Below are 24,281 nucleotides of genomic sequence, written 5' to 3' on the forward strand. Positions count from 1 at the left end.
ATTGGGTCAAAGGGTACCCACAATTCAGTCAGTTCTACCAGTAGTGCAGTAATATGCAAAAGCACTCCCAAAGCACAATTGTCATTTCCTTTTTTGTTATCTTTGACAATCTAATAGTTATAAGATGGAACCTTAGAATTGTTTTCTAGTTTTTATTTTTCTCATTAGTGTTTTGGAGCACTTTTCATATAATTGTTGGTATCTTGTTCTTTTTCTTTTGAGAACTGCCTTGTTCACATCCTTTTGATTATTTATCTATTGGGGAATGACTCATTTTCTTATACATTTGATCAGCTCCCTTTTTATATCTTTGATATCCAGAACTTGCTGCAAAGATTTTTCTCCCAGTTAACCATTTCCTTTGAAATTTTTAACATCTGATTTTCTTGGTACAAAAGCTTTTCAATTTTATGTAATCAAAATTGCCCATTATATGACCATTTTATTTGTTCTCACAGTCTATATTCTAAGAACTCTTCCCCTATCCATAGCTGTGAATGGTATTTCTTTACTTATGCTGTTTTTTCTTATGTTACTGACACTTTCCATTGATTTCTCAATACACCTCTCCCCCAAAAATATAACTCTCCCTTATATCAAACAAGTACAGTTAAGTAAAACAAACCAATATATGCTTCAAAACCAATATATGCTTCAAAATGAGTAGACAACTTTTTCAAGAAGTTTAGTATTCAAGGGGTGGAGCCAAGATGATGGAGAGATAGGAAGCAATGCAGTGAGCGTCTCTTCATAAACTCCTCCTAACAGATATAGAAACTGCACCAGATTTACTTATTCAGTGCCATACAAATCAGCTCTTTTTGTGATGGCAAAAAACTGGAAATTAAGGGGATACCCATCAATTAGGGAATTACTGAATAAATTGTGGTATATAATTATAATGGAACACTATTGTGCTATAAGAAGTGACAAGCAGGATGATTTCAGAAAAACCTAGGAAGAGTTACATGAACAAAGTGAAGTGAGCAGAACCAGAAGACCATTGTGCACAGCAACAACAATATTGTAAGATGATCAGCTTAGCTATTCTCAGCAATACAGTGATACAAGACAATTCCAAAGAACTCATAATGAAAAATGCCATCCACCTTCAAAGAAAGAACTGATGGAGTCAGAATGCAGATAAAAACATACCATTTTTCACTTTCTTATTTTATTTCACTTTTTTCCCTGGTTTTTTATCTGTGATTTCTTTCACATGACTAACATGAAAATGTTTTGCATCATTGTACATGTATAACCTATATCAAATTCCTTGCTATCTCAGGGAAGGTAGAGGGAAAGCAGGGAGGGAAAAAGGGAGACAATTTGGAACCCAATTTTTTTTAAATGATAAAAATTGTTTTGCATGCAATTGGGAAAAAAAATATTAATTTAAAAAAAACAACAACAAAGAAAAAGAAAATGCACCAGACTGGATCCTGATGGGGAAATGCCAAAAAAAAAAAAGTCACAGTGAGTCCACTGTCCATCCCATTTGGCATAAGGAGATAAACAAAGAAGTCTGTGGACACTAGAGATGGGGGTCTAGCCAGCAGCATGCTGCCTATGGAGCACACAGTCCAGCACCTATGGAGAGGCTGTGCTAAAGGGCAAGAGGAGGTCTCAGATCCATAATGAGGTATCCCTATACCTACACCTGGGCATGACAGTTGAGACAGGTGCCAACTGGCAGCTTTGTTGCCCACTACCTAGTTCTAGGTCACAAATCCAGGGTAAACTGAGAAGGAGACTGATAGAAAGGAAGAAGTTCAGAAGCCAGCAGCAATGCTCTGGCTCAGACCTCAGGCACAAAGCAGGTCTCACTTTAAACATCTAGCCCAGTCTGCAGAGGAAAAACCAGGGCAGGAGTCCCATACCAAAGGGAAGCCTACAATTCTATTACTGAGCAAACATATCTTTCTGACTGGCTGATAGACACAGAGTCCAAAAAGATTCCACTCTTCCTCAGACAAACAAACACAGGTCAAGAATTTGCAAAACTCAGACCAGGAGGACAGCAATCAGACATTGCTCTGGATCAGGCCATTTTGAGAGCGCTAAAAGCTTATAGGTCCCCGGCATGTCCCTGACATGTTGTGATAACATAACATTTAGTACTCCAAGAAAGCAGCAATAGGACCAGCCCAGACTGTCCCTCCAAAAATATAGCAGAGCCCAGCCCTAATATGAAGTCTGATCTCAGAAACTGGACTGAAAGAATGAGCAAACAGAAAAAGAGCTATTTGATAATGACCTGTTATGGTGGCAGGAATGTGTAAGACACAAACACAGAAGATAATGACTCCAAGACATTTACAAGCATTGCTTGTAAATCACAGGAAGACATCTTGCACTCAACTGCAGCCTCACAAACTCAACTTGATTCCTTGAATAGATGAAGCAAGCATTTAAAAAAAAGATGTTTTTATAAATGAAATGAGAATGCTAGAGAAAAAAAAACCAGAAAGGAATTGAGAGCTATAGAAGAAAGAATTACAAAAAGAATTAACAACTTGGCATAAGAAGTAAAAACCTTGCCCAAGCAACAAACTCCTTGAAAATCAGAATAGACCAATTAGAAGCCAATGGCTCAATGAGACAACAAGAAATATTAAAACAGAGTCAAAAGGGTGGAAAAAAAAATAAAGATGTCTCATAGCAAAAACAACTGACCTAGAAAACAGATCAAGGAATAAAAAAATTTAAGAATCATTGAACTATAACCAATCAGGAAAACAATTTGGAACTATGCCCTAGAAGCTATTAAACTATATATACAGTTTGACACAGCAATACCACTACTAGGCTTATACCACAAAGAGATCAAAGAAGAAAGGACCATATGTACAAAAATATTCATAGCAGCTCTTTTGGTTGTAGTGGCAAAGAATAAGAAACTGAGGGGATGCACATCAATTGGGGAATGGCTAAACAAGTTATGGTATGTGAATATGATAGAATACTATTGTGCTGTAAGAAATGATGAAAGGTGTGGTTTCAGAAAAACCTGAGAAGACTTGTATGAACTGATGCAAAGTGAAGTGAGCATAACAAGGAGAACAATTTATATAGTAATAACAATATTGTTAAAAGAAATCAACTTTGAAAGTTGATTTGAAAGAGCAACTCTGCTCAACACAATGACAAACCTCAAATCCAAAGGACTCATAAGGAAACATGCTATCCACCTTCAGATAGAGAATTGATGGACTCACAGAGCAGACTGAAGCATACTTTCTTCTATTTCTTTATTTTTCTTGGTTTTTTGGGGGTGGGGTGGGACATGGCTAAAGTGGACATTAGTTTTGTGTAACTAAGCATATTTGTAATGGGTTTTATTTTTCTTGCCTTCTTAATTGGTGGGGGAGACAGAGGTGGGAGGAAGAGAATTTGGAATTGAAACATAAAGACCAAGCAAAGTCAAACCATTCCTATCTCCTTAAAAAGCAAACAAGCAAACAAACAAACAAAACAATCAAGGTGCTATCTGAACACATGACCAAAAAAAACCCTACACATCATATTTCAAGAAATCTTGAAATTAAACTGTCCAGATCTTTTATAAGAAACAAGAGGGCAAAATGGAAAGAGAAAAAATCCAATGGTTACCAGCTAAAAGAAACTCCACAAGCTCTTTTTGAAGTGGCAAAGAATGGGAATTAGAGAGTGTACCCATCACTTGGGAAATGGATGAACAAATAATGGTATATAAACATGAAGGAATACTATTGTGCTGAACTGTTATCAGCTTAATTACCAGGAATCCAGAGAACTACTGAAGAAATGTGCTATCTACCTACTGGTAGAGAACTAAATAAAATACTTTCAGAAATATTTTAGAGAATTTTTAACCAGATAATGGTGATCACAAGAAACAAAATAAAGAATTTTAGTGTTTGAGAAGAATATATACGTCAAATATTTCTGAAGTGGGTCTAATATCCAAGGTATTTACAGAGTTGACGCAAGACATAAGACCAAGATCCATTCCCCAATGGAGAAGAATCATAAACTATTAACAACTATACAAAAGACTGCTCCAAATCACTATTAAGAGAAATAAAAATTAGAAGAACTTCTGAGTTTGATCTGACACTCAGAAAACTGTCAAGGGTGACAAAAGATAAAAATAGTTCATACTAGAGAGGCTATCAGAAGACAGACATGCTAATATATTGTTAGTGGAGCCATGAATTGGTCCAGCCATTCTGGAAAGCAGTTTGAAATTATGTTAAAGAAGTGACTAAAATGTCATACCCTCTGTCCCACTGACCACAGTGCTGGCATATAATACTGCATCCTGCACTCCATATCTCCCACACTCCTGAATAGAGCAAAAGAAAGGTCCTAGATACACAAAAAATATTAGTAGTAGCACTTTTTGTAGTAGCAAAGGACTGTAAATAAATGCCTATTAACTGAGAAATAGGAAAACAAATCATGGGTATATGAATGTAATGGAATATTACTATTCTGTAAGAAATAATGAATAGAAATTCAGGGAAGCAGGAGAAGACTTTATTGAACTGAAACAGATTGGAGTGAGCAGGACCAACAAAACAATATACACCATTTCAACAGTATGGAAATGGAAAACAAAAAATGAACACTTTAATTATAATGACCAAGTTTGGCTCTGGAGAAGAGGTGAGAAATTCACCTTCCTTTCTTTGTAGAAGTTGAGTACTATGGTTATGAAATGTTGCATTTACTGCCAGATACAGTTGATGTGTTTGTTGTTTGTTTTGCTGAACTGCTTTTAATTTTTTTTTGTCATAAAGAATAGCTCAGTAGCAAGTAGAGAAAAAAGGGATATGGAAATGAATATGTTGAAAAGATATTAATAAAAACGAAAGTTATTCCATAAACGAATGTAAAAGTATTTTGGTGGAGGGTTCTTGGCCTAGCTAAATGCTATGACTCTATTGTGACCCATGACTTTTCACAGAAATGTAAAATTTAAACTTCATGACTATTAATAGATTTTTCATTTTCACTTTAAAAAGATACCTGCTAATTATAATATTTTAAATATTTTTCTCAGCACCTGCATCATCTACAGTAAAAGCATATTAAAAGTACTTATATTTTCTCTTTATAGGAAGTACAAGATAACCAAAATTGACAGATTTGGACACTCCCCTGTTTTGAATCTATTTCGCTTAACTGGTTTTTCAGGAGTAGTACCCATTAATTTACAGGTATGATTCTGTATAATTACTGACACTAGAGTTACTTAAATGTACAAAAACCCAGCAGATTTATGTAATAATAAGTCAGAGCATATATTCATTACTTAATGAAATCTTTAATATATGGAACATGTTGACCAGGTCTTCCAATAAATGGTTTTGTTCCTTTGATATTCTCCTCGTTTGTTAACTTGCTATTGCATTTCTTACCATTGTCTGTATTGTCCTTTTGTCTTCTTTTATACTCAGAACACTGACTTTGTTTTTCACTATTGGGACTCCCACCCTCTTTTCTTGAAATTCTTTTCCTTCTTCGGTTCAGAATTTCAGAGTTTGAAGGAACCTTTGTCCATTTAGTCCAACCCTTACCTAATCATAAAATCCTTTTTACGACATCCCCAATAATATGGTCATCTACCGTCCATTATTCTTTTCTTCTGACACTCCACTCTCCCAGTTTTTCTCCTATCTTTCCTATCTTCATCTTCTTTACATCTTTCTATCCCCTAAACATGAATTCTTTCCATAGCTTTTAGCTCTTCTCATGGTACTGTCTCTCCTATAGAGAACTCATCTACTTCCAGCTCCCCAGCTGTATGTAAATGACTTTAGAAATTATCTCTTCAGCTTTTGTATCTATTCCTGCATTTCAAATCTGCCTACTGAACACTTCTACTTGGATATTGTCATTTCCTCAAATTAAATTCAACATGTCTGAAACTGATTCTCTCCTTGACTTCCCTATGTCTGTTAATGATGCCACCAGTCACCTGGACTCAAAACTTCAAAATCATCATAGACTCATCCAGTATCATATCAATCAGATCTTTCTGATGATTTATTCATTGTATTTCTCTAATCTATCTCTTCTACTCAATTTACCCTGATTCCTACCTTACCAGAACTGTTAAGATCAGCTAAGTTATCTTCCTGTTTCCATCACTTTCTTATCCAATCCATCATTATGTTAATCTTCCTAAACCATTTCAAAATTAGAGAATTTCAGACTTTGAAGGAAACAAAAAAGTCGAACAGAAATTCTCTCTAAAATATACTATAGTATGCCTCCATAATACAGAACCTATACTTTGAGATGTATCTAATATCTCACACCATTTTACTTTTGGACAGCTCTCATTGTTAGGAAGCTTTTCCTTACATTGAACAGACAGCTGCCTCTTTGCAACTTCAACCTATTACTCCTAGCTCTAGCATTTGGGGCAAAGCAATACAAGTAAATTCCTTTTTACATATGACAACTATTCCAGATTCTGTACTTTAAAACACCATCATGTTCCTCTCCCTCTCCCCACCAGGCATTCTTTGCTCTAGGATAAACATCCCATAGTTTCTTCAACTGAACTTCATATGGCATTGTATCCAAGCCTCTTCACTATTCTCCTGTATGCTCCCCACCTGTCAATGTCATTCCCAAATGTGGTGCCCAGAACTGAACACAATGATTCAGATATGGTCTGACCATGGCATAGTACAGCAGGACTATGACCACCCTAAATCTGGCAATTGTGTTTCTCAATGTAGCCTAAGATTGTTTTAGTAGCTTTGTCTGCTATTTCACATTGTTTATTGAAACTGGGCTTGAAGTCTTAAAAACCCTCAGATTTTCTCACATCAGTGTTGTCCAGCTATATCTCCCCTATCCTCTAATTAGGCAGTTGATTTTTTAAATCCAAGTGTAGAACTTTACACTTATTTTATTCCTATCGAATTCCATCTTATATTTGACCTATAACATTCTTGAGGTATTTTTTGGTGCCTGATTCTGTCATCCATTAACTATCTATCCCAACTTTTTATTATCTATTGAGTTTGAAAAATGTATTTGTAAGCCCTTTTTGATATTTGTACTTATATTTGTACTTACAAAACTTATTTGATAAATATACAGATGTGATGAATGTGCCTTCATCAAAATCACTGACAAAAAAATGTTCAACAGAACAGGGCCAAGGACAAGATCCTTGAGGTGTACTCCATTGGAGATCTCCGTCAAAATTGATATTGACATTCAATAATGGCAATCTCTAACTATATTATCATCAATCCCATGTCTCCATCTAGTTCACAATAATAAGAAAAGTCAGTGTTGTTTTCCAGATCTACTGCTCTAGTAATTCTGTCAAGGAGAGGAAATGTAGTTAGCCTGTATGACCTACTCTTAATGGAACCAACTAGACTCTTGGTATTATGCTTCCCTTTCTAGATGCTCAGAAAGTACCCATTTAAAACAAATTGTTTTTAGAATTTCGATAAGAATCTTAAGTCAAAATTACCAATCTATAGTTGTTGATCCATCCACTTCCCTATTTTGAAAATTGGGATATTTCCTCATCTCTAATCCCATAGTACCTCTTTCTCTAAAATTTTTATGATTGTTAGCAGCTCAGCAGTGATAATCACTAACCTATCTTTTGCCTTCTGAAATATCATATACCAACTTCTCCACTTCTTTACATGATAACTGCTAAATCATGTGTGATCCTCACTGTGACTCCTCAGTACTTGATTTTTTCTTTCTGGATGCCTGCACTGTCTTTTCTTAGCTCTGGATTTTAGGGTATCATATTCTTAGAAGTTTTCATTTAAGGGTTTCTTTCAGAATGTAACTAGTAGATTCCTTCTATTTCTGCTTTAACCTCCTTAAGAGATCTGGGCAATTTTAAGATTTGTATGGGATGTCTAGGGTCTTTTTTTGGTCGTGGCTTTCAGGTAGTCCAATGATGCTTGAGTTTTTTCTCCTTGGATCATTTTATTTTCTGAGTCATTTATTTTTGCTAGGAGATACTTTACATTTTTTTCTATTTCAGTCTAAATTTTCAATTTAAAAAAAAACTTATTTCATCTCTTCTAGAAATTCTACTTCAGGTTATGTCCAAGCTGTGTTTTTCTTTGAGGTTTTGCTTGTAGATATTTTGTAGTCATTGTATCTTGAGTGTCCTTATCACTGTAATAGCTTTTTATGATGTGAGTCTTAATATTATTTATTTATTTTTAACTTCAAAAAAATTTTTTTGAGTTCTAAATTCTCTCCCTCCCTCTGAGCCTTCCCCTACCCACTTAAAAGGTAAGCAATATGATATCAATTGCACATATGAAATCATGTAAAACATATTTGCATATTAGCCATATTAGGAAGAGATTCTTTCTTTCCTCATTCTTCCTATTTCCTGGCTTTGGACTTGATGTTAGAATTGGGCTTTGCACACTTGTAGAGGAAGGGTGTGGGCAGGTCCTGTTGCTGCTTTCTTGAGATGTTGAATGTTGTGTTATCCCAGTGTTTCCATAACACTGATAGTTCAGACTGAGGACCTGCAAGCTTTCAGTGCTCCCCAAGCGGTCTTATCCAGAGCAAAGTCCAATTGCTGTACTCCTGATCTGAGTGGTGCGAGTTCCTGACCTGTTTTTTGGTTCTTAGTGATAGTAGACTACTGCTGGACTCAGCTACTATCTATTAGCTGAGAAGCTCTGCTGGGTCAGAGTGACAGAATGTAGGTTCTTCTGTGGTCTAGTTTTCTTCTTGTAGTTATTCCTCTGCAGGCTTCAGACTAGCCTAGAAGTTAGAACCAAGACCCCACTTTCTTCCTGGGCTCTGAGCCTCACTGTTGCTGCTTGCATCTGAACTAATTCCTCTTACTACCCTTACTGCACTGTGTAGGGCATGCAACTGCTTCTTTATGCACTAGAATAGAATGCAATGCCACTCTTAAGCACGGGTCCTCTCCTCAATATGGCCTCAGCCTGACCTGAAACTGGGTAGTGGGTGACACATCTGCCATCTGGCACCTTTTCCTGCACCCTGTACCAGGTCACAGTGGCCTAGTGTGATTTTGGGACCTCTTCTTGGGCTGGAGCACAGCCTCTTCCTAGGACTCCTGATCAGATCCTGTGCCCAGTGTTCACAAACCTGTCTGTTTCCCTAAGCTATCCTAGGCTGGAAAAATGACTCACTGCAATGTTTTTCCCCCCTTGGTTTTCCCCATCAGGATTCAGTCTGGTGTATTTTTTATATCTTTTTGGTAGAGTAGGGGGTGGAGAAGCTTACTTTACTTTTTCCTGGTATTCCACCATCTTGGCTCAGCCTCACCAATCTGGCTTTAACCCACATTCTTTCAAAACTCAACCCAGCTGCTACTTTCTCTGTGAAACTTTTCCTGATATCCCATTTTCCTTCTCTCTTAATTCAATTCAACAGGAATATATTAAATGATTGTACTGTGATAGGCATTGGGGATATGGAGATAAAAATGAAAAACAGACCATGTTCTCAGGACAGTCAGCCAACAAACAAGGAACTTCCCTTTTAATCAGGAAACATCACATAAAAACATAAATAAATACAAGATAATTTGAAGAGGGGGCAGGAAATCAAAGGAGACTTCATGGAATAAGTGGCACCTAAACTGATCCTTGAAGGAAACTAAAGACTATAAGAAATGGAGGTAAAGAGGGTGTTCATTCTAGATATGAGAAACCATCTTGAAAATGAAGGTAGGAGCTAGAATACCAGGCTGCTGTAATTTATATTTTATCCTGTAGGTATTAGGGTACAATTGAAGATGCTTGGGCAGAGAAATGACCTAGTAAGATCATCTGTGCTTTAGGAAAATTATTTTTGGTAGTTATGTGGAGGATAGATTGGAAAGAAGAGAGCTTAGAAGCAGAGAGACCAATTAAAAGTTAGCATAACACTAATAGCACTAATCCTAGCATTTATTTTGTGCTAAGGCACCAAATTTGCAAAGATTTGCAAATACTATCTCATTTTATTCCTATAATGACCCTGTGAGGTGGGTGCTTTTATTATGCCCCTTTTCAGAGGTGAGGAAAATGAGGCAGATAGCAGTTAAGTGACTTGCCCATCACAGAGTTAGTAAGTATATGAGGCAGGTCTTTCTAACTTCAGGCCCAGCTCTCTAATCCTCTCCACCATATAGCTGCCTATAAAGGTTTCTGAGAAAGATAGAATACAGGTATAAAATGAGGAGACACTGTCTGTATTGGTTTATTTTGTTTCCCTTATACTTCTTTGTTATAAGGGAAGGGCACAACAAACATTAATTAAAAAGGAGTTTAACAGTTAAAGAGTAGAGAGATGGGCCAATAACTGGATAGGATAAAAAGGGAAAGGTTTTTGGATTTTTTTTTAAGACTGGGGAGAACTGAAAATGGGAAGGAGACACTCAGGAGATATTGAAAATGCACAAAAATCTGTTAGGATGGAAATTAGATCAGAAATAGCTCTAAAAAAAAGAAACATAACTATAAGAAACATAGCTATAAGTGTATAGCTTAGAATATATAATGAAGCATCTCTCCAAACTAGTAGAAGCTCTTGAAAGCAGGATATGCAAAGATAATTTAAGGATTATAGGTCTTCCAGGAAAACATGATAAATTTAAAAAGGCTTTATTACTATATTTCAAGAAACAATACAAGAAAAACCTGCCTCTAAGTTTTGGAAAAGACAGCAATGATTGCAGATTGCTGATAATAAATTTCAGAACAACAATACCAAGCAACAACTTTTGCAAGCATCCAAGAGATAGGCCTTCAGCTATGAAGAAAAGCCAGTTTGAATAACACAGAATTACTCCATCTATAAGAAATCAGAAGAAAAACTGGAATAGGTTATTCTAAAAAGCAAAAGGGATCAGGATGTTCCATCAATAAGATATCCTATAAAGCTGAACCTAATAATCAAAAAAGATATATGCAAGTTCAATAGAAGAGAGATGTTTGGAATCAAATTGCCTCTTAAAATATAAGGATGACAGAATTCCAGCTAGAGAGTGAGCACAACTAATTAAAAACTTGTAAGAATATATTTACAACTCCAATAAGAAATTTAAAACTAAAATGAATGGAGGAAGGAAGATACTATGTATATCCTTCAAGTTAATACCATAGGGAGTATATCTACAATGAAGCAAGAATAGCAATTGAGGTCCACCTCCCCCAGAAGAGACCATCAAACAAAATCCAGGAAAGAAGACTAGAAGTAAAATCCATGGTCTCAAATGTCTATAAATAAATGTCCAAAGTTTAGGCAATAAATGAGAAAGTAAAAGTCCTAATGCAAAGAGGAAAATTTGACATCATTGATATAATTAAGATTTGGCGGGATAAAACACATAACTAGACCATTTGTTCTATATGGGTATATATTATTCAGAGAAATAACATAGGTAAAAAGTATGGGGTGAGATAACATTATATAAGGTGGTGCAGTGGATAGAGTGCCAGGCCTTGAGTCAGAAAGACTCATCTTCCCAAGTTCAAATCTGACCTCACACTTACTAACTGTGACCCTGGGCAAGTCACTTAACTTTGTTGGCCTCCACTTCCTCATTTGTAAAATGAGCCAGAGGAGGAAATGGCAAACCACTCTAGGATCTTTGCGAAGTATACCCCAAATGGGGTCACAAAGAGTCAGACACAGCTGATAACACCACCACCAAATATTTATATAAAGAAATCTAGGAATCAGAGCAGGGAAGCATGTTGGAGAATGTTTAGGTGAGGTCAATGGAGGAAGAAAAAGTGATTTTGTCAGTGGGGTATACTGTAGAACACCTGGACAAAAAGATGAAATTGATGAGAAATCTGGGAGATAGATCACAAGTGTAGTAGAAAGGCATAATATAGTAGTGATAGAGGACCTCAGTTATCCAGACCCTCTGCTGACAAAAGCAAAGCAAGTACATTTTTTACTTGCCTTAATAATTTTATCTTTCAAAAGGTGGGGAATCTGACAAGGAGAGATTCTATTATGAATCTGATTCTGAAGTAACTGATTCTGGAGTAAAAATGATGGGAACCCTGGGAGAGGGATGAGAGAAGAATGATCAGTCTCTCCTAGAGTTTGTGATAGAGAAGGATAGGAATCCAGGAACAATGTGATATGTACCCTGTATTTTGGCTAAGCAGATTCTAGAGGGTTAGAGGAAAGATAGATAGGGAGATATTCAAGAATGAAATTATAAAGACACAAAACGTAAATGAGGAGCAAAACAGGATTTGTCTGAAAAGACCTATGTGGTTGAACAGGGAACTTACCAGACAACTTAGATTTAAATGTACAAAAGATGGAAGCCAGGCCAGTTAACAGAAGATGAATATAAAAGTGACAGTCCTTGAAAAATAGTATCAGTAGTTTCAAATATCAGAATAAGCTGAGGCTCTTGAGGGAAGGGTGCTTTGGGTGGTTTGGTTTTGTTTAAAAGCTATATTAGGAGGAAAAGGAGAATCAAGAAAGGGATAGGACTTTTGCTTGGGGTCAGTGGGATGCTGATTACTGACAATAGATAGGAGAGCTACTCAATTATTTTGCTTTTTTTTCCTACCAAGAAGAATGACCTTAGCACTGTAAATGAGAAAGCAAAAATGACTAACAGAATTGATACCAAGATAAGTAAGTAAGGAGATAGTAAGAGAGCTAGTTCTTAGTTGCGCTTTGATGAATTTAAGTTACCTGGCCCAGATGAACTACATACATCCTCAGGTTCTTAAAGAGCTGGCAGATGTAATTGCTGAGCTACTATGATATTTGAAAGATTATAGAAAATAGGAGAGCTATCACAAAGTTAAAGACTGGCAAATATTCCAATTTCTGAAGAAACGAGAACTTCAATGAATGGACTTAAGTTTCTGGAAAATTCTAGAGCAGATCATTAAAGAGATTGTTGAAGAACCTCTAGAATGGAAAGAGATGATTACAAAGAGCCAGCATGGCTTCATCAAGAACAAATTGTGATAGACTAACCACATTTTCTTTTTTGACAAGATAACTAAAGTAGTTGATGAAGGAAATGTTAGGATTTAGTTTACTTAGATTTTAGCTAAGCTTTTAATAAGGTATCTTGTGCTATTCTGGTAGAAAAAATGGAGTTATATGAATTAGATGATAAAACAATTAGATACATTCAGAACTGGTTGGATAGATGACCAGTTGAAGAGAGTTGTTGTTAATGATTTAATGTCAAAGCAGCAAGATGTCTTCAATAGAGTTCCCTAGAGAGCTGTGCTTGGCCCTGTGCTGTTTAACATTTTTATCAATAACTTGGATAACAGCAAAGATGACATATTCATCAAATTTGCAGATAACACAAAACTGGGAGGGATCTCTAACAGATTCCAAAAAGATATTGACAGGCTTGAGCACTGGACTCTAGTAAGATGAAATACAGTAGGGATAAATGCTTCATATTTATCTTCTTTATGGCAATATAATCTACAGCAAGCAAGACTCCTTACCTTCAAGGAGCTTATATTGGGAGGTAGGGTAGAGAATACACAAAGAGGAGTTGGAGAGGGAAGGAGATGCTGAGCTAGGCAGAATGATTTGAAGCTGGTGGCCTACAACTGAGGTGGAAACTTGGTTCCAAGCAAGATAAATCCAAAGCAAACTTATTAGATAGGGCCTGGAATAAAGTCCAGATTTCCAGTAAGGAGAACAAAAGATTAAGAGAATGGATAAGAAAACAAAACTCTAAAATCTTGCTAGCAGGAAACATACTTTTTTGGGGGAGGAGGGCGAGCCTATAACTAGTTAACCCTCTTCCTTTCATTCTATGCCATCTCTCTACCCCTCCACTCAAAAAGAAAAAAAAGAACCCCTCTAACAAATATCTATAGTAGAGCAAAACAGATCCCCATATTGGCCATGTCTGAAAATGTATGTCTTTTATTTTATATACCCCCATTTTACATTATATCTTATTCTAATGAAATGATTTTGTTCATGGAAAATTTTTTAAATATTATGTAGTCAAAATTATCCATTTTGGCTTTTGTGATCATTTCTGTCTCTAGCCATAATTGTGAAAAATTGTTGTTCACTTGTATCTCACTCTGTGACCCCATTTGGGATTTTATTGGCAAAGATACTGCAGTGGTTTGCCATTGCCTTCTCCAGCTCATTTGATAGATGAGGAAACTAAGGCAAACAAGGTTAAATGACTTGCCCTGGATCATATAACTAGTGTCTGAGGCTGGATTTGAACTCAGGAAGATAAGTCTTCCTAACTCCAGGCCCAATGTTCTTTCTTCTGCAGCATCTTGCTGCCCCAGCTGCTGTGAAAAGTACCTCCTTCTATTCTCATATGTATTTTTTCATACATATTGGTTTAAAGAAAATATCTAGAATTTAAGCATCTATTTTTGTTGATAAATGATTATCCTTGCAATTAAGTTTGGCAAAGACATAGCCATCAAAATATTCATGATTAAACTTTTGAATAAATGATGGTTTACTTTCTATTGACTTCCTAAGTATATACTTCAGTTCAGACTCAGTGTCATTAAAATAATCATAATTAAGCTCCTGTAAAATTGACTTTTTAAAAGCTAGAATATTTTATAGTACTTGTGTGTGTGTAGCCTCTAAAATTAAAATTTGTGAATGAGGAAGATTATTACCAAACAAAATATGGTTTTGTGGGAAGAAGAAAAGTTTAAACAGAATCCACTGATTGTGATTTCAATTAAATTACTCTGAAAAAAGGCAGTCTCATTTATTTTTAGATAACTGTGTTTTCCATTTCCTCAAGGATGGAGATTTCCTCTCATCAGTCTCACCTGTTGCAACAACTTAATGAGCAACGCAGGCAAGATGTGTTTTGTGACTGCAGTATTCTAGTTGAAGGGAAGGTCTTCAAAGCACATAGAAATGTGCTATTTGCAAGTAGTGGCTACTTTAAAATGCTTCTTTCTCAGAGCTCAAAGGAGACTAGTCAGCCAACCACAGCTACATTTCAAGCATTCTCACCTGATACTTTTACTGTTATTCTGGACTTTGTATATTCAGGCAGACTTTCTCTCACTGGTCAAAATGTCATAGAAGTGATGTCAGCTGCTAGTTTCCTTCAGATGACTGATGTCATTAGTGTATGTAAGACCTTCATTAAGTCTTCACTTGATATAAGTGAGAAAGAGAAGGATCGCTATTTCAGTCTCTCAGATAAAGATGCCAATTCCAATGGTGTAGCAGAACGTTCTTCTTCTTATAATGCTGGGTGGTGTGGAGAAAGCAGCCCTCCACAATCTCATGTAAGTCCAGATCAAGGAACATGTACCATGAGTGGAAAATCTTGGAGTAATTACAACTACTATCCAGCTTCCCAAAGGAGCACTCAGCAGCCCCCACCGAAACATGAACAAAGACAAGATTCTGTTAAAAAGTCCAGGCATTTGGGGTTACCACAGTCTACAGATGTTCCTCATTACAAGTCAAGCAAACTTGAAGAGCGTACTTCTGAGCCTAATCGCACTCCTCCATCTGAAGAAAAGGTACAAACTGATGCTGGAATTGACTCCCCTCGTGTGGGGCATAAGTATGGCAAAGGATCTGATGTTACACCCAGAAGCCTACCAGGTTCTCAACAAGAACAAGAATCCTCTCGATCTACATCCAAGTCACCTAAGACTGATGAATCCTATTCCAATATGCCTTTAATTTTAGGTGTTATGGGCAGCTGGAATGAAGGTAAGAAGTGATTACTTATAAAATCTGTACCCATGATTTTCTAATAACACCATACTTTAAAATTAATTAATTACAAAGTTAAAGAAATCATAAATAAAGGGGACATAGATATTGAATACGTTTATTGACAGCCAAGAAGTTAAAAAGACAAGAGGCAGTGAAAATATACTTTTCTATTACTACACTAGGGAGATTGCTGTTAAATGTTCTATCCTAATTTCTAAACAGTTCAATCATTTAAAACTGATATAAATATTTTATTCTTTCCAAATAATTATAGTCATCCAAAAAGACCTAAATATAAAATTTTGATAAAGGAGAAGGAAAATAAAATGATCATGTAAGTTGACATACATTCTCAATAACTAAGAAATTAGATTAGCTCTAAGTCCATCAAGTTATAACTGAAAATTGAATAAATTGAATTGAATAAAAACTGCATACCTTCTGCCATACTCCTTTTTTCCTGGTACTAATGCTATACTTTTTCATGTGATTAATATATGCCTTATTGACAAGGTACTGGTAAGTGTACAAGGGGGAAAATGGCAAAAATTTTCCACACTGATAGTTAAAAAAAAAATCACAAGCCGCAAATAGTCACGTCAAGAATTATTTATTAACCTCCTCTTATGTGCCAGGCGCTGTACTAATAAAGCTCTAGATATACAAAAAAGGGTTTTAAAAATGAGTTCTTGCTTTCAAGGAGTTCATAGTCTTAATTAAAGAAAGCTACTCAAATAACTATGTTCAGACAAGATTATATACAGGATGAATAAGAGAGAATCAATAGAAGGAAGGCATTAACATTAAAGGAGATCAGGAAAGGTTTCTTGGAGAAGATGGGATTCCAGCTGGGACCTGAAGGAAGTCAGGGAAAGTAGGAGATAGAGAATTCCAAGTATCAGGGACAGCCAGTGAAAATGCATGGAGCTGGGAGGTGGAGTGTCTTGTGCAAGGAAGTCAGTATACCTGGGTTATAGAGAATGTGGATGAGAGTAAGGTATAAAAAAACTGAAAAGTAGGATGGGACCAGGTTGTAAAGGTCTTTTAAAGACAAAGGAATTTTTGATTTGACCATGGAGGTAAGCTGTTTAGGAATTTTCTAGGTATTTAAAAATCATTGATCTTTTACAAGAGACCAAAAAGTTACCTTCTCCTCTCTTTTCCACCTCCAGTTTGGGTAGTACTGGAATTATAACATAATGATAACATGACTGACTTGTTAATTTTTGCCCCAATAATATAAACAATCTATTTTAAAAGGCTATTAAACTGATGCATTGTTTGCCTTTGTGACAAATTCTCTTTTTTTTTGTTAACACTTTTAGTCTTTTATAGAGACAGCATGGCATATAATGGATAGAGTGCTGGACTTGGAGTCAGGAAGACTAGGATTCAAATCCTGCCCCTGACACTTAACTGGCTGTGTAACCATGGGCAAGTCAGTTAACTCTGAGCCTCAGTTTTCTCATCTGTAAAATAGGGATAATGACTTATACAGTACCTAATTCATATAGCTGTTGTTAAAACTCGTTCAAGATAATGCACATTATCTTTGCAAATTTTAAAGTTACAATGTGTCAGGTTTTTTGTAATACAGTGGACAATAACTGAAATTGCATATTTCCCTATTAAGCAATTATTAGCTCTACTTTTAAAGAACTTAGACCACCAAAATAGAGCTAATAATACACATTTGTATATAATATTACATATTTAACATATAAAGCCTACTTAAAAGGTTAAATTTACTTAGTAGTAGTGATTTGCCTTCTAGTTTCATCCTTCTAGTTTCAAAATGCAGTATTTTTCAAAAGTATAGTAAGTTAGGGGAATGTACTTAACAAATATAGCCAAATTCATTTGGTTATTGAATACACAGCCTTAATAAAACTTCCCTTAAGTTTAAAAAAAGTCTCTGCAAATCTTTTGGATTTTTATATGTTATTAAAATTACTGTATAAACTCACTATTTAATGAGATTGTTTTATAACAGATGAACTGCCTAGAATGAGATTCAAATGCCCGTTCTGCACACATGTGGTGAAACGGAAAGCAGATCTAAAGCGCCACCTTCGCTGCCATACGGGAGAACGGCCTTACCCTTGTGAGGCCTGTGGGAAAAGATTCAGCAGGCTAGACCATCTAAGTAGCCATTTTCGAACAGTACGTATTTGAAAAATCTCAACGTTTATTTTTAGTAATATGTATCTGTGGATATTAGGACAATAATATAGGGCAGCTATTTTATAAGCCGCACATAAAGAGCCAGCACTGCTACAAGGCAGCCAGGATATTGCCCGAGGTACAAACATGAAGGCATGCTTCTCCAAACCTAAGGCTGCTATCCCATAGGGTCATAAGGCCATCAAGCCCCTTTCCTAGTACCTACTTTCTTTTTTAAAAGGTTCTACTGATGTGTTTTGTTTTTACATTAGAAACATTTACAGATTACTTCCACTTTGGGGTTTCTTATAACAAAGTAAAATCAGTAAGTAAAATTAATAATATAGTGACCTCATCTGAAAGTTCATGCAACATTTCACACTTCCCACTTCATTGGGTAAAAAAACAAATTTCTTGTAATGGACATACATAGACAAACAAAATAAATCCCCTCAATGGCTCTGTGTGTGTGTGTGTGTGTGTGTGTGTGTGTGTGTGTGTGTGTGTGTGTGTGTGAGTGTGTGAATGTTTGTGTTTATATACCCTAAAGTTATAACCTCTATGTATGTAATAGATACTGTATTTCATTACTGGTCCTCGTGGAATCAAGAATGATCATTAAATTTACCATAGTTCTTACAGCTTTTAAAGTTATTGTATAAATTGTATAAATTGTTCTAGTTCTGCTTATTTCATTCATCAGTTTATAAAAGCCCTCAAAACAGGTCATTTTCATAATATTGAAGTTAAGAGTATAAATTTTTCTTTTGGTTTTGCTTACTTCACTCACCATCCGTTCATATAAATCTTTACATATCTTTTTGAAATCACCCATTTCCTCATTTCTTATAGTACAACAATATTTCATCACATTCATATACCATAACTTATTCAGCCATTCCTCAATTGTTGGACATTTTCTTAGTTTCCAGTCTTTTACCACTACAAAAAGACTGGCCTGAGGACCAGTGAAATACAGAACACCACACCTACAGTCATCAAGGGAAATCAGTGTTGATACTGGACACTGTCCTCTCACCCCCCTAGTAAACTCAGTCCTAAACCTCCCCAGTTCTTATATACCTCTGCCCTTCCTTAAACTACCTTTTATTTCTTCCTGTCATATTGCTTCCATTTTCTGATGCTCACTAGAACTTAGCTTCATCATGAAAACCTGTTTCGATACTTTCTTCAAGACTAATAGAGTTTTAATTTCATACCCATTGACACACTAGGGCTAGGAGGAGTTGGTATACTACTTTCTCCTGCTGCCATTTTCAGACCTTTTCTCTGCCACTATCTTTCTGCAAACATCACTTCATCTTGTTATCCTTGTTGCTTTTGATTATGGACCTCCAGGTCAGTCTCCCTCTTCTGCACCAAGTTCAATACCTGGTTCAGTTGTGTTCTCCAGCCCTCTGTGAATATCCTGATCTCCTAGTTCTTCATGTCCCCAGCACTCAAGACTTGTGCTTCCAGTTTATCTCAGCTGCTGAAGAGAAGGTCCTACCTACCCCTTCATATCAATTTGCCTCTAATATTGAAATTCTTGCTTTTTTTTTGTTTTTGTCTTGTTTTTGGAGATAACTGGGGTTAAATGACTTTCCCAGGGTCACACAGCTAGTAAGTGTCTAAGGCCAGGTTTGAACTCAGGTCCATCTGACTCCAGGGTTGGTGCCCTATCCACTGTGTCACCTAGCTGGAATTCTTAATTATGGCTCTGGTTTCCTTTGGGCTTAAGAAATTATCAACTTAAAATTATCCTACATACTTCAAATACATAAAGGATCTGTGATTTTATTGATATATACACTTTTTCCACTAGTACAGATAACCTTTTTTTTTTTTAAAAGAATTTCTGAGGCCAAAAAAGTCATCAGTTAGTACCCAGGCCTCTGGTGGCATAGATAATACCGCTTTAGACCACTCAGTCTGACTTCAATTCCTGACAAAATCCTGAAAGGCATTATTAAAAGGAAAGTTAATGATTATCTAGAATAGGAAGTGACTATCACAGATCACAGAGAGCCAGCATGGTTTAATCAGGAAGAGGTCTTGCCAGACTAATTTCATTTCCCTTTTTTGACAGAGGCACTGGACTCACAGATCAGAGGAATAACGATAATAGTTTGCCAAAATTTTAGCAAAGTATTTGATAAATTCTCCAGTTCTTTTCTTTTGGATGCAGATATATGGGCTAGATGATGGCATAGTCCAGTGCATTTTGAACTGAATAAGTGGCTAGACCTAAAGGGTAATTGTTAATGGGTCAATGCCACCTTGTAAGAAGGTTTCCAGTTAAGCACCTTACAGGTATGTGCTTAGTCTTGTGTTGTTTAACATTTTAGCAACAGCTTGAATTAAGGTAAATAATAAAGCTAACAGACCGGATGGCAAAGAAAGGATTCTAAAAAGATCTTGACTGGGTTGAAGCAAAAAAGCTGAAATTTAATAGGGAAAATATAAATTCTTACACTTGAGTTCAAAAAATTAACTTCACAACCACAAAATGGAGCTACACAGCAGTTTGTCTAAAAAAGATATTTTTCATAGACTAAATGTTCAATGAGACAACAGTGATGTGGCAACTAAAAAGAGCCTTTAAGCTGCATTAGGAGAGGTACAAGTATCCAGGAATAGGGAATTGAGAGTTTATCATTATTTTCGCTTATACCTTATCTAGAACACTATATTCAGTTCTGGGTGCCAGATGGAGCAAGAACTAGAGAAACCAAGCCTTCTCATTTCTATTCCAGTGTTATAGGATATGATACTGCTTTTAAGAAACAGTAGCAGGTAATCCTTTCCCCATCAAGAAAAACTTATTTTGGTAAATTATAATTTTGGGAGAAATATTTTCTCTAACATAACAGTGAAAGCAAAAAAAAACAAGGTAGGATCTGGGCTCAAACAGTGGAGATTTTAACTTCCCAGGCTCATACTATTATGGTCGGAAGGACCCTCAAAGGCATCTAGTCCAACCCATACTTATAATAGATCACTCTACTACCTGCAACTTCTTCTAACCATTCTCCCTGGTACTGCCTTCTGGGACCAAGCAGGGGAAAAAAAATTGAACCCCTCTTCTACACCAATGGTTCTATTATAGCCTTCCCAACTCCCAATAAATTTTATGTTTTGCCATGTTATACCATAATATTGTTTGATTAAAGGAAAAACCAAAATAGGAAGGGTTAAAGATTAAGATATTAAACTCTGTACTTTATTTCGAAAGATTTTATTAGTGTAGATACTCGTATCTTTCACTGGTAAAGACTGCAAAAACCCTCCATATCAACTCGGTAGTTGCTTTTTGATGATTTACTATGGCCAGAAAAATTCATCACCCAGTGGACAGCCTTCCTCTGGTAATTAATTAGCTAACCTCTCTGTACTCACTTGATCTTTGTACAATAGTCCATCTAACCAGGCCCATACTTGGTCTTTTCAGCTTGGTATGAAATGCCAGAGTTTGTGCTGCCATGACATGATGTTCCTTCATGCCATAAGACATCAGATAAACACTCTGCTGAAAGAATAATTTTATAGCTAACACATTTTAGAAAAATTCTATCAAGTGAAATATTCTGGAACTTAAGGATTAAATATGATTTTACTTTAAATGTTTCAAGCTTGGCCTGAAGTTGATTATCATCTTAAGTTTACAAATTGACACGTCTTTCTGTTTTGTAATGTGTCTTGCTTTTGAGAAATCAATGTTTTTGTATCTATTTAATTATTCACATAGATTCACCAGGCATGCAAGCTAATCTGCCGAAAATGCAAGCGTCATGTGACTGATCTAACTGGACAAGTGGTACAGGAGGGAACAAGGCGCTACAGACTGTGCAATGAGTGCCTTGCTGAAGCTGGCATAGACAGCATCCCCATTGATTTGGGAGCTGAACAACCACTTGCATCCCCTTCAGATGGAGATAAGAAGTCAAAATGGCAACTGAGTGAAGGACAAAAAAAATCTTATGTGGAGATTGTAGAGGATGGGTCTGCTGATCTGGTCATACAACAGGTTGATGATAGTGAAGATGAAGAAGAAGAAAAGGAAATAAAGCCCAACATTAGGTAGTTGTGAAACAACTGACCTAGCATGTCTTATATTTGAATTCTTATATTTCTCTCTTCCCCTGACAAGAGTCTGGTTAACACATCTATCATATTGGCTTTTTTTAAATGACCTGATCTAATTTGCATGCATTTATGGACAAACCATTAAGTTCACATTCTGAACTATGTTGCTCTGGGGTACCAGTATGTTGCTGCACTGGAAAAGAGGACATAGCTTGAGTTGGCATGACGGATGAACAACTGATCTCTGAACTATAATATAGTAATACTTTTTATATATTAGAAGATCAACTTGAGAAATTTTTCAGTGATAAACATTTAAGATAAATTAACTATAGCCAAACATGAAACTTTATAAAACTTTCCAGATGCTTTTTTAAAAAATAGATAAGCTATCACATATTGCATATTCCTGGGGAAAAAAAAGGTAAGAGCACATTTCAGAGTCTTGCTGCCCACCTCAATGCACTAATAAAAAATCTTTTATGATGATTTCATATCTGGAACAGCTGGTTTGTTATTATTCCAAAATGTATAAAATGGCTTAGGAGTTATAACAGAAAACTACAGTTTTAAGATCAACATTTGAAGTTAGAAATTCATATAAAGTGCCATGATAAAGTACCAAAAGCTGTCAGAGGTGTAAAACTTGCAAAGTGTAGCTGGAATCAGATTAAAATGTAAATGGAAAATGAACAAAACAAATAAAAACCTTTCTATTTGAGTTTGACAGCACTGAGTTAAATTGGTGATTGACAAAAAGTGAGAAACAAGACAACATTTCATTTATTGTAACTTTTCTAAAAGCAAGAAACCAATACTAAAATTTAGGCTGGAGTATATGAAATCTTGCTATTTCAGTTTTTCTTTTGGAAAATGTAACAGTTTATATTGTTCTTATTGATTCTTTTCTGAAACTATTAAGAATAAAGGCAAAACCTCACTAAAATGAGAGACTATTTAAATACAGCAGTTATTAGGCTATTAGAGTATTGCTTAGTAAAACATTCGTTTCTAATAGATTAAAATAATTAGCAATACCAATTGTTTTATATAAATTAATGCTTCTAAAACTATGAATAAGTTTCTATTAAAAAAATTTAAAATATTTTATTGTTATATTACTTAGCATGCTTTAATTTTTTTTAACTTGAGCAAGCAAGTAAATTTCAGTTCTGCCAAAATTATAAAATAATTTCAAAATAAGAGGCAAAATTTGTGAGGAATAGCTATGGTTCTAAAGTTGAAAACTAGATAGTAGTATTAAAGAACCTAAGCCATTCTTCATTTTAAAAAGTCAAAGCAAGTGTTGTCACTTTTAAGTTAGAAATTCTTTTTTTTTTTGAGGTTAAAGGCTGCATACTCTATTAAAAAATACAAAAACACCATATTACACATCAAGATGGTACCTCTTATTTATTATTTTGTATCCTTTCTAACCATTATCCTTGATACAGATTTGTGGGCATAAAATTATTAATGTATATGCGCACTAATGAAAGACCACTGTCTTTGATGGTATTCTTAGAACTTCATCAGGATTACCCTTATTGAAATTACCTAAAAAATCAAAGCAAGGGGCAGCTAGATGGCACAGGGAGCTCTGGCCTTGCAGTCAAGAGGACCTGAGTTCAAATCCAGCCTCACTAGCTATATGACCCTGAGCAAGTCACTTAACTCTGATTGCCTCACAAAAAAAAAAAGGCAGAGAAATCTAGCTAATATTCTAGGGTTCTCTAACAAACATCTCTGAATCAGGGTGCTTAAAGTTGTTCTCTGCTCATTCTCTAATGCTATTGAGGGTAATACTGACCCCTTTACAGAATTAACAGATTTTAATTAAGAATCTATAAGAAAATGGCTAATTTGAAATTCATTCATCTGAATGAATAGTGTCTCATATATGTACTCATATTTTACACATTTATGTGCATTTACATACACACATGTACTCTCAAAGTTTATGTTTTGAATGTTCTTTTATGCTATTACCCTCTCTGCATGGGAATGTAAACACTGTCAGCATGAGTGTTAATATTTCTTCTCAACATGTTACCGTACCAGGGCACGTAGAGTAATTGTATCTTTTCAGAATTGATGCTACCCCTTGACAGTAAAAAGACATTAACCAAGAGTATCATTCCCCACACCATCAATACCCAGATACCTATTAAGTGGGTCCAAACTATTGGGCAGTTCTATTATATTATATATAGCAAGATATAATTTAAAAATATGATAAATAACAACCTTGCAAAATTTCTGATTAAATTATAAAAGATAGCTGTAATTAACTTACAAAGGATTTCTAATCAGGAAACCTTCTAAAT

General features: G+C 35.6%; 1 protein-coding gene across 4 annotated transcripts in view; it reads left to right on the plus strand.

The window, feature by feature from the left end:
- Positions 1 to 24,281, plus strand: part of ZBTB8A (zinc finger and BTB domain containing 8A) — a 39,857-nt gene that overhangs the window by 12,905 nt on the left and 2,671 nt on the right. For 2 of the 4 annotated variants that reach the window (XM_078145484.1, XM_020983506.2), the window contains 4 exons: positions 5,105 to 5,204; positions 14,765 to 15,699; positions 17,699 to 17,868; positions 21,617 to 21,948. In XM_078145484.1, the coding sequence (XP_078001610.1) occupies positions 14,766 to 15,699; positions 17,699 to 17,868; positions 21,617 to 21,948 (1,436 nt within the window). In that variant the 5' untranslated portion in view covers positions 5,105 to 5,204; position 14,765. Of the gene's footprint in view, positions 1 to 5,104; positions 5,205 to 14,764; positions 15,700 to 17,698; positions 17,869 to 21,616; positions 22,379 to 24,281 lie in introns of all 4 variants that reach the window. The other 2 variants (XR_002323858.2, XM_020983509.2) reach the window with 2 other exon arrangements.

Source organism: Phascolarctos cinereus, unplaced genomic scaffold (assembly GCF_003287225.1).
Source record: "Phascolarctos cinereus isolate Bilbo 61053 unplaced genomic scaffold, phaCin_HiC Scaffold_726;HRSCAF=1367, whole genome shotgun sequence".
Classification (NCBI taxonomy): domain Eukaryota; kingdom Metazoa; phylum Chordata; class Mammalia; order Diprotodontia; family Phascolarctidae; genus Phascolarctos; species Phascolarctos cinereus.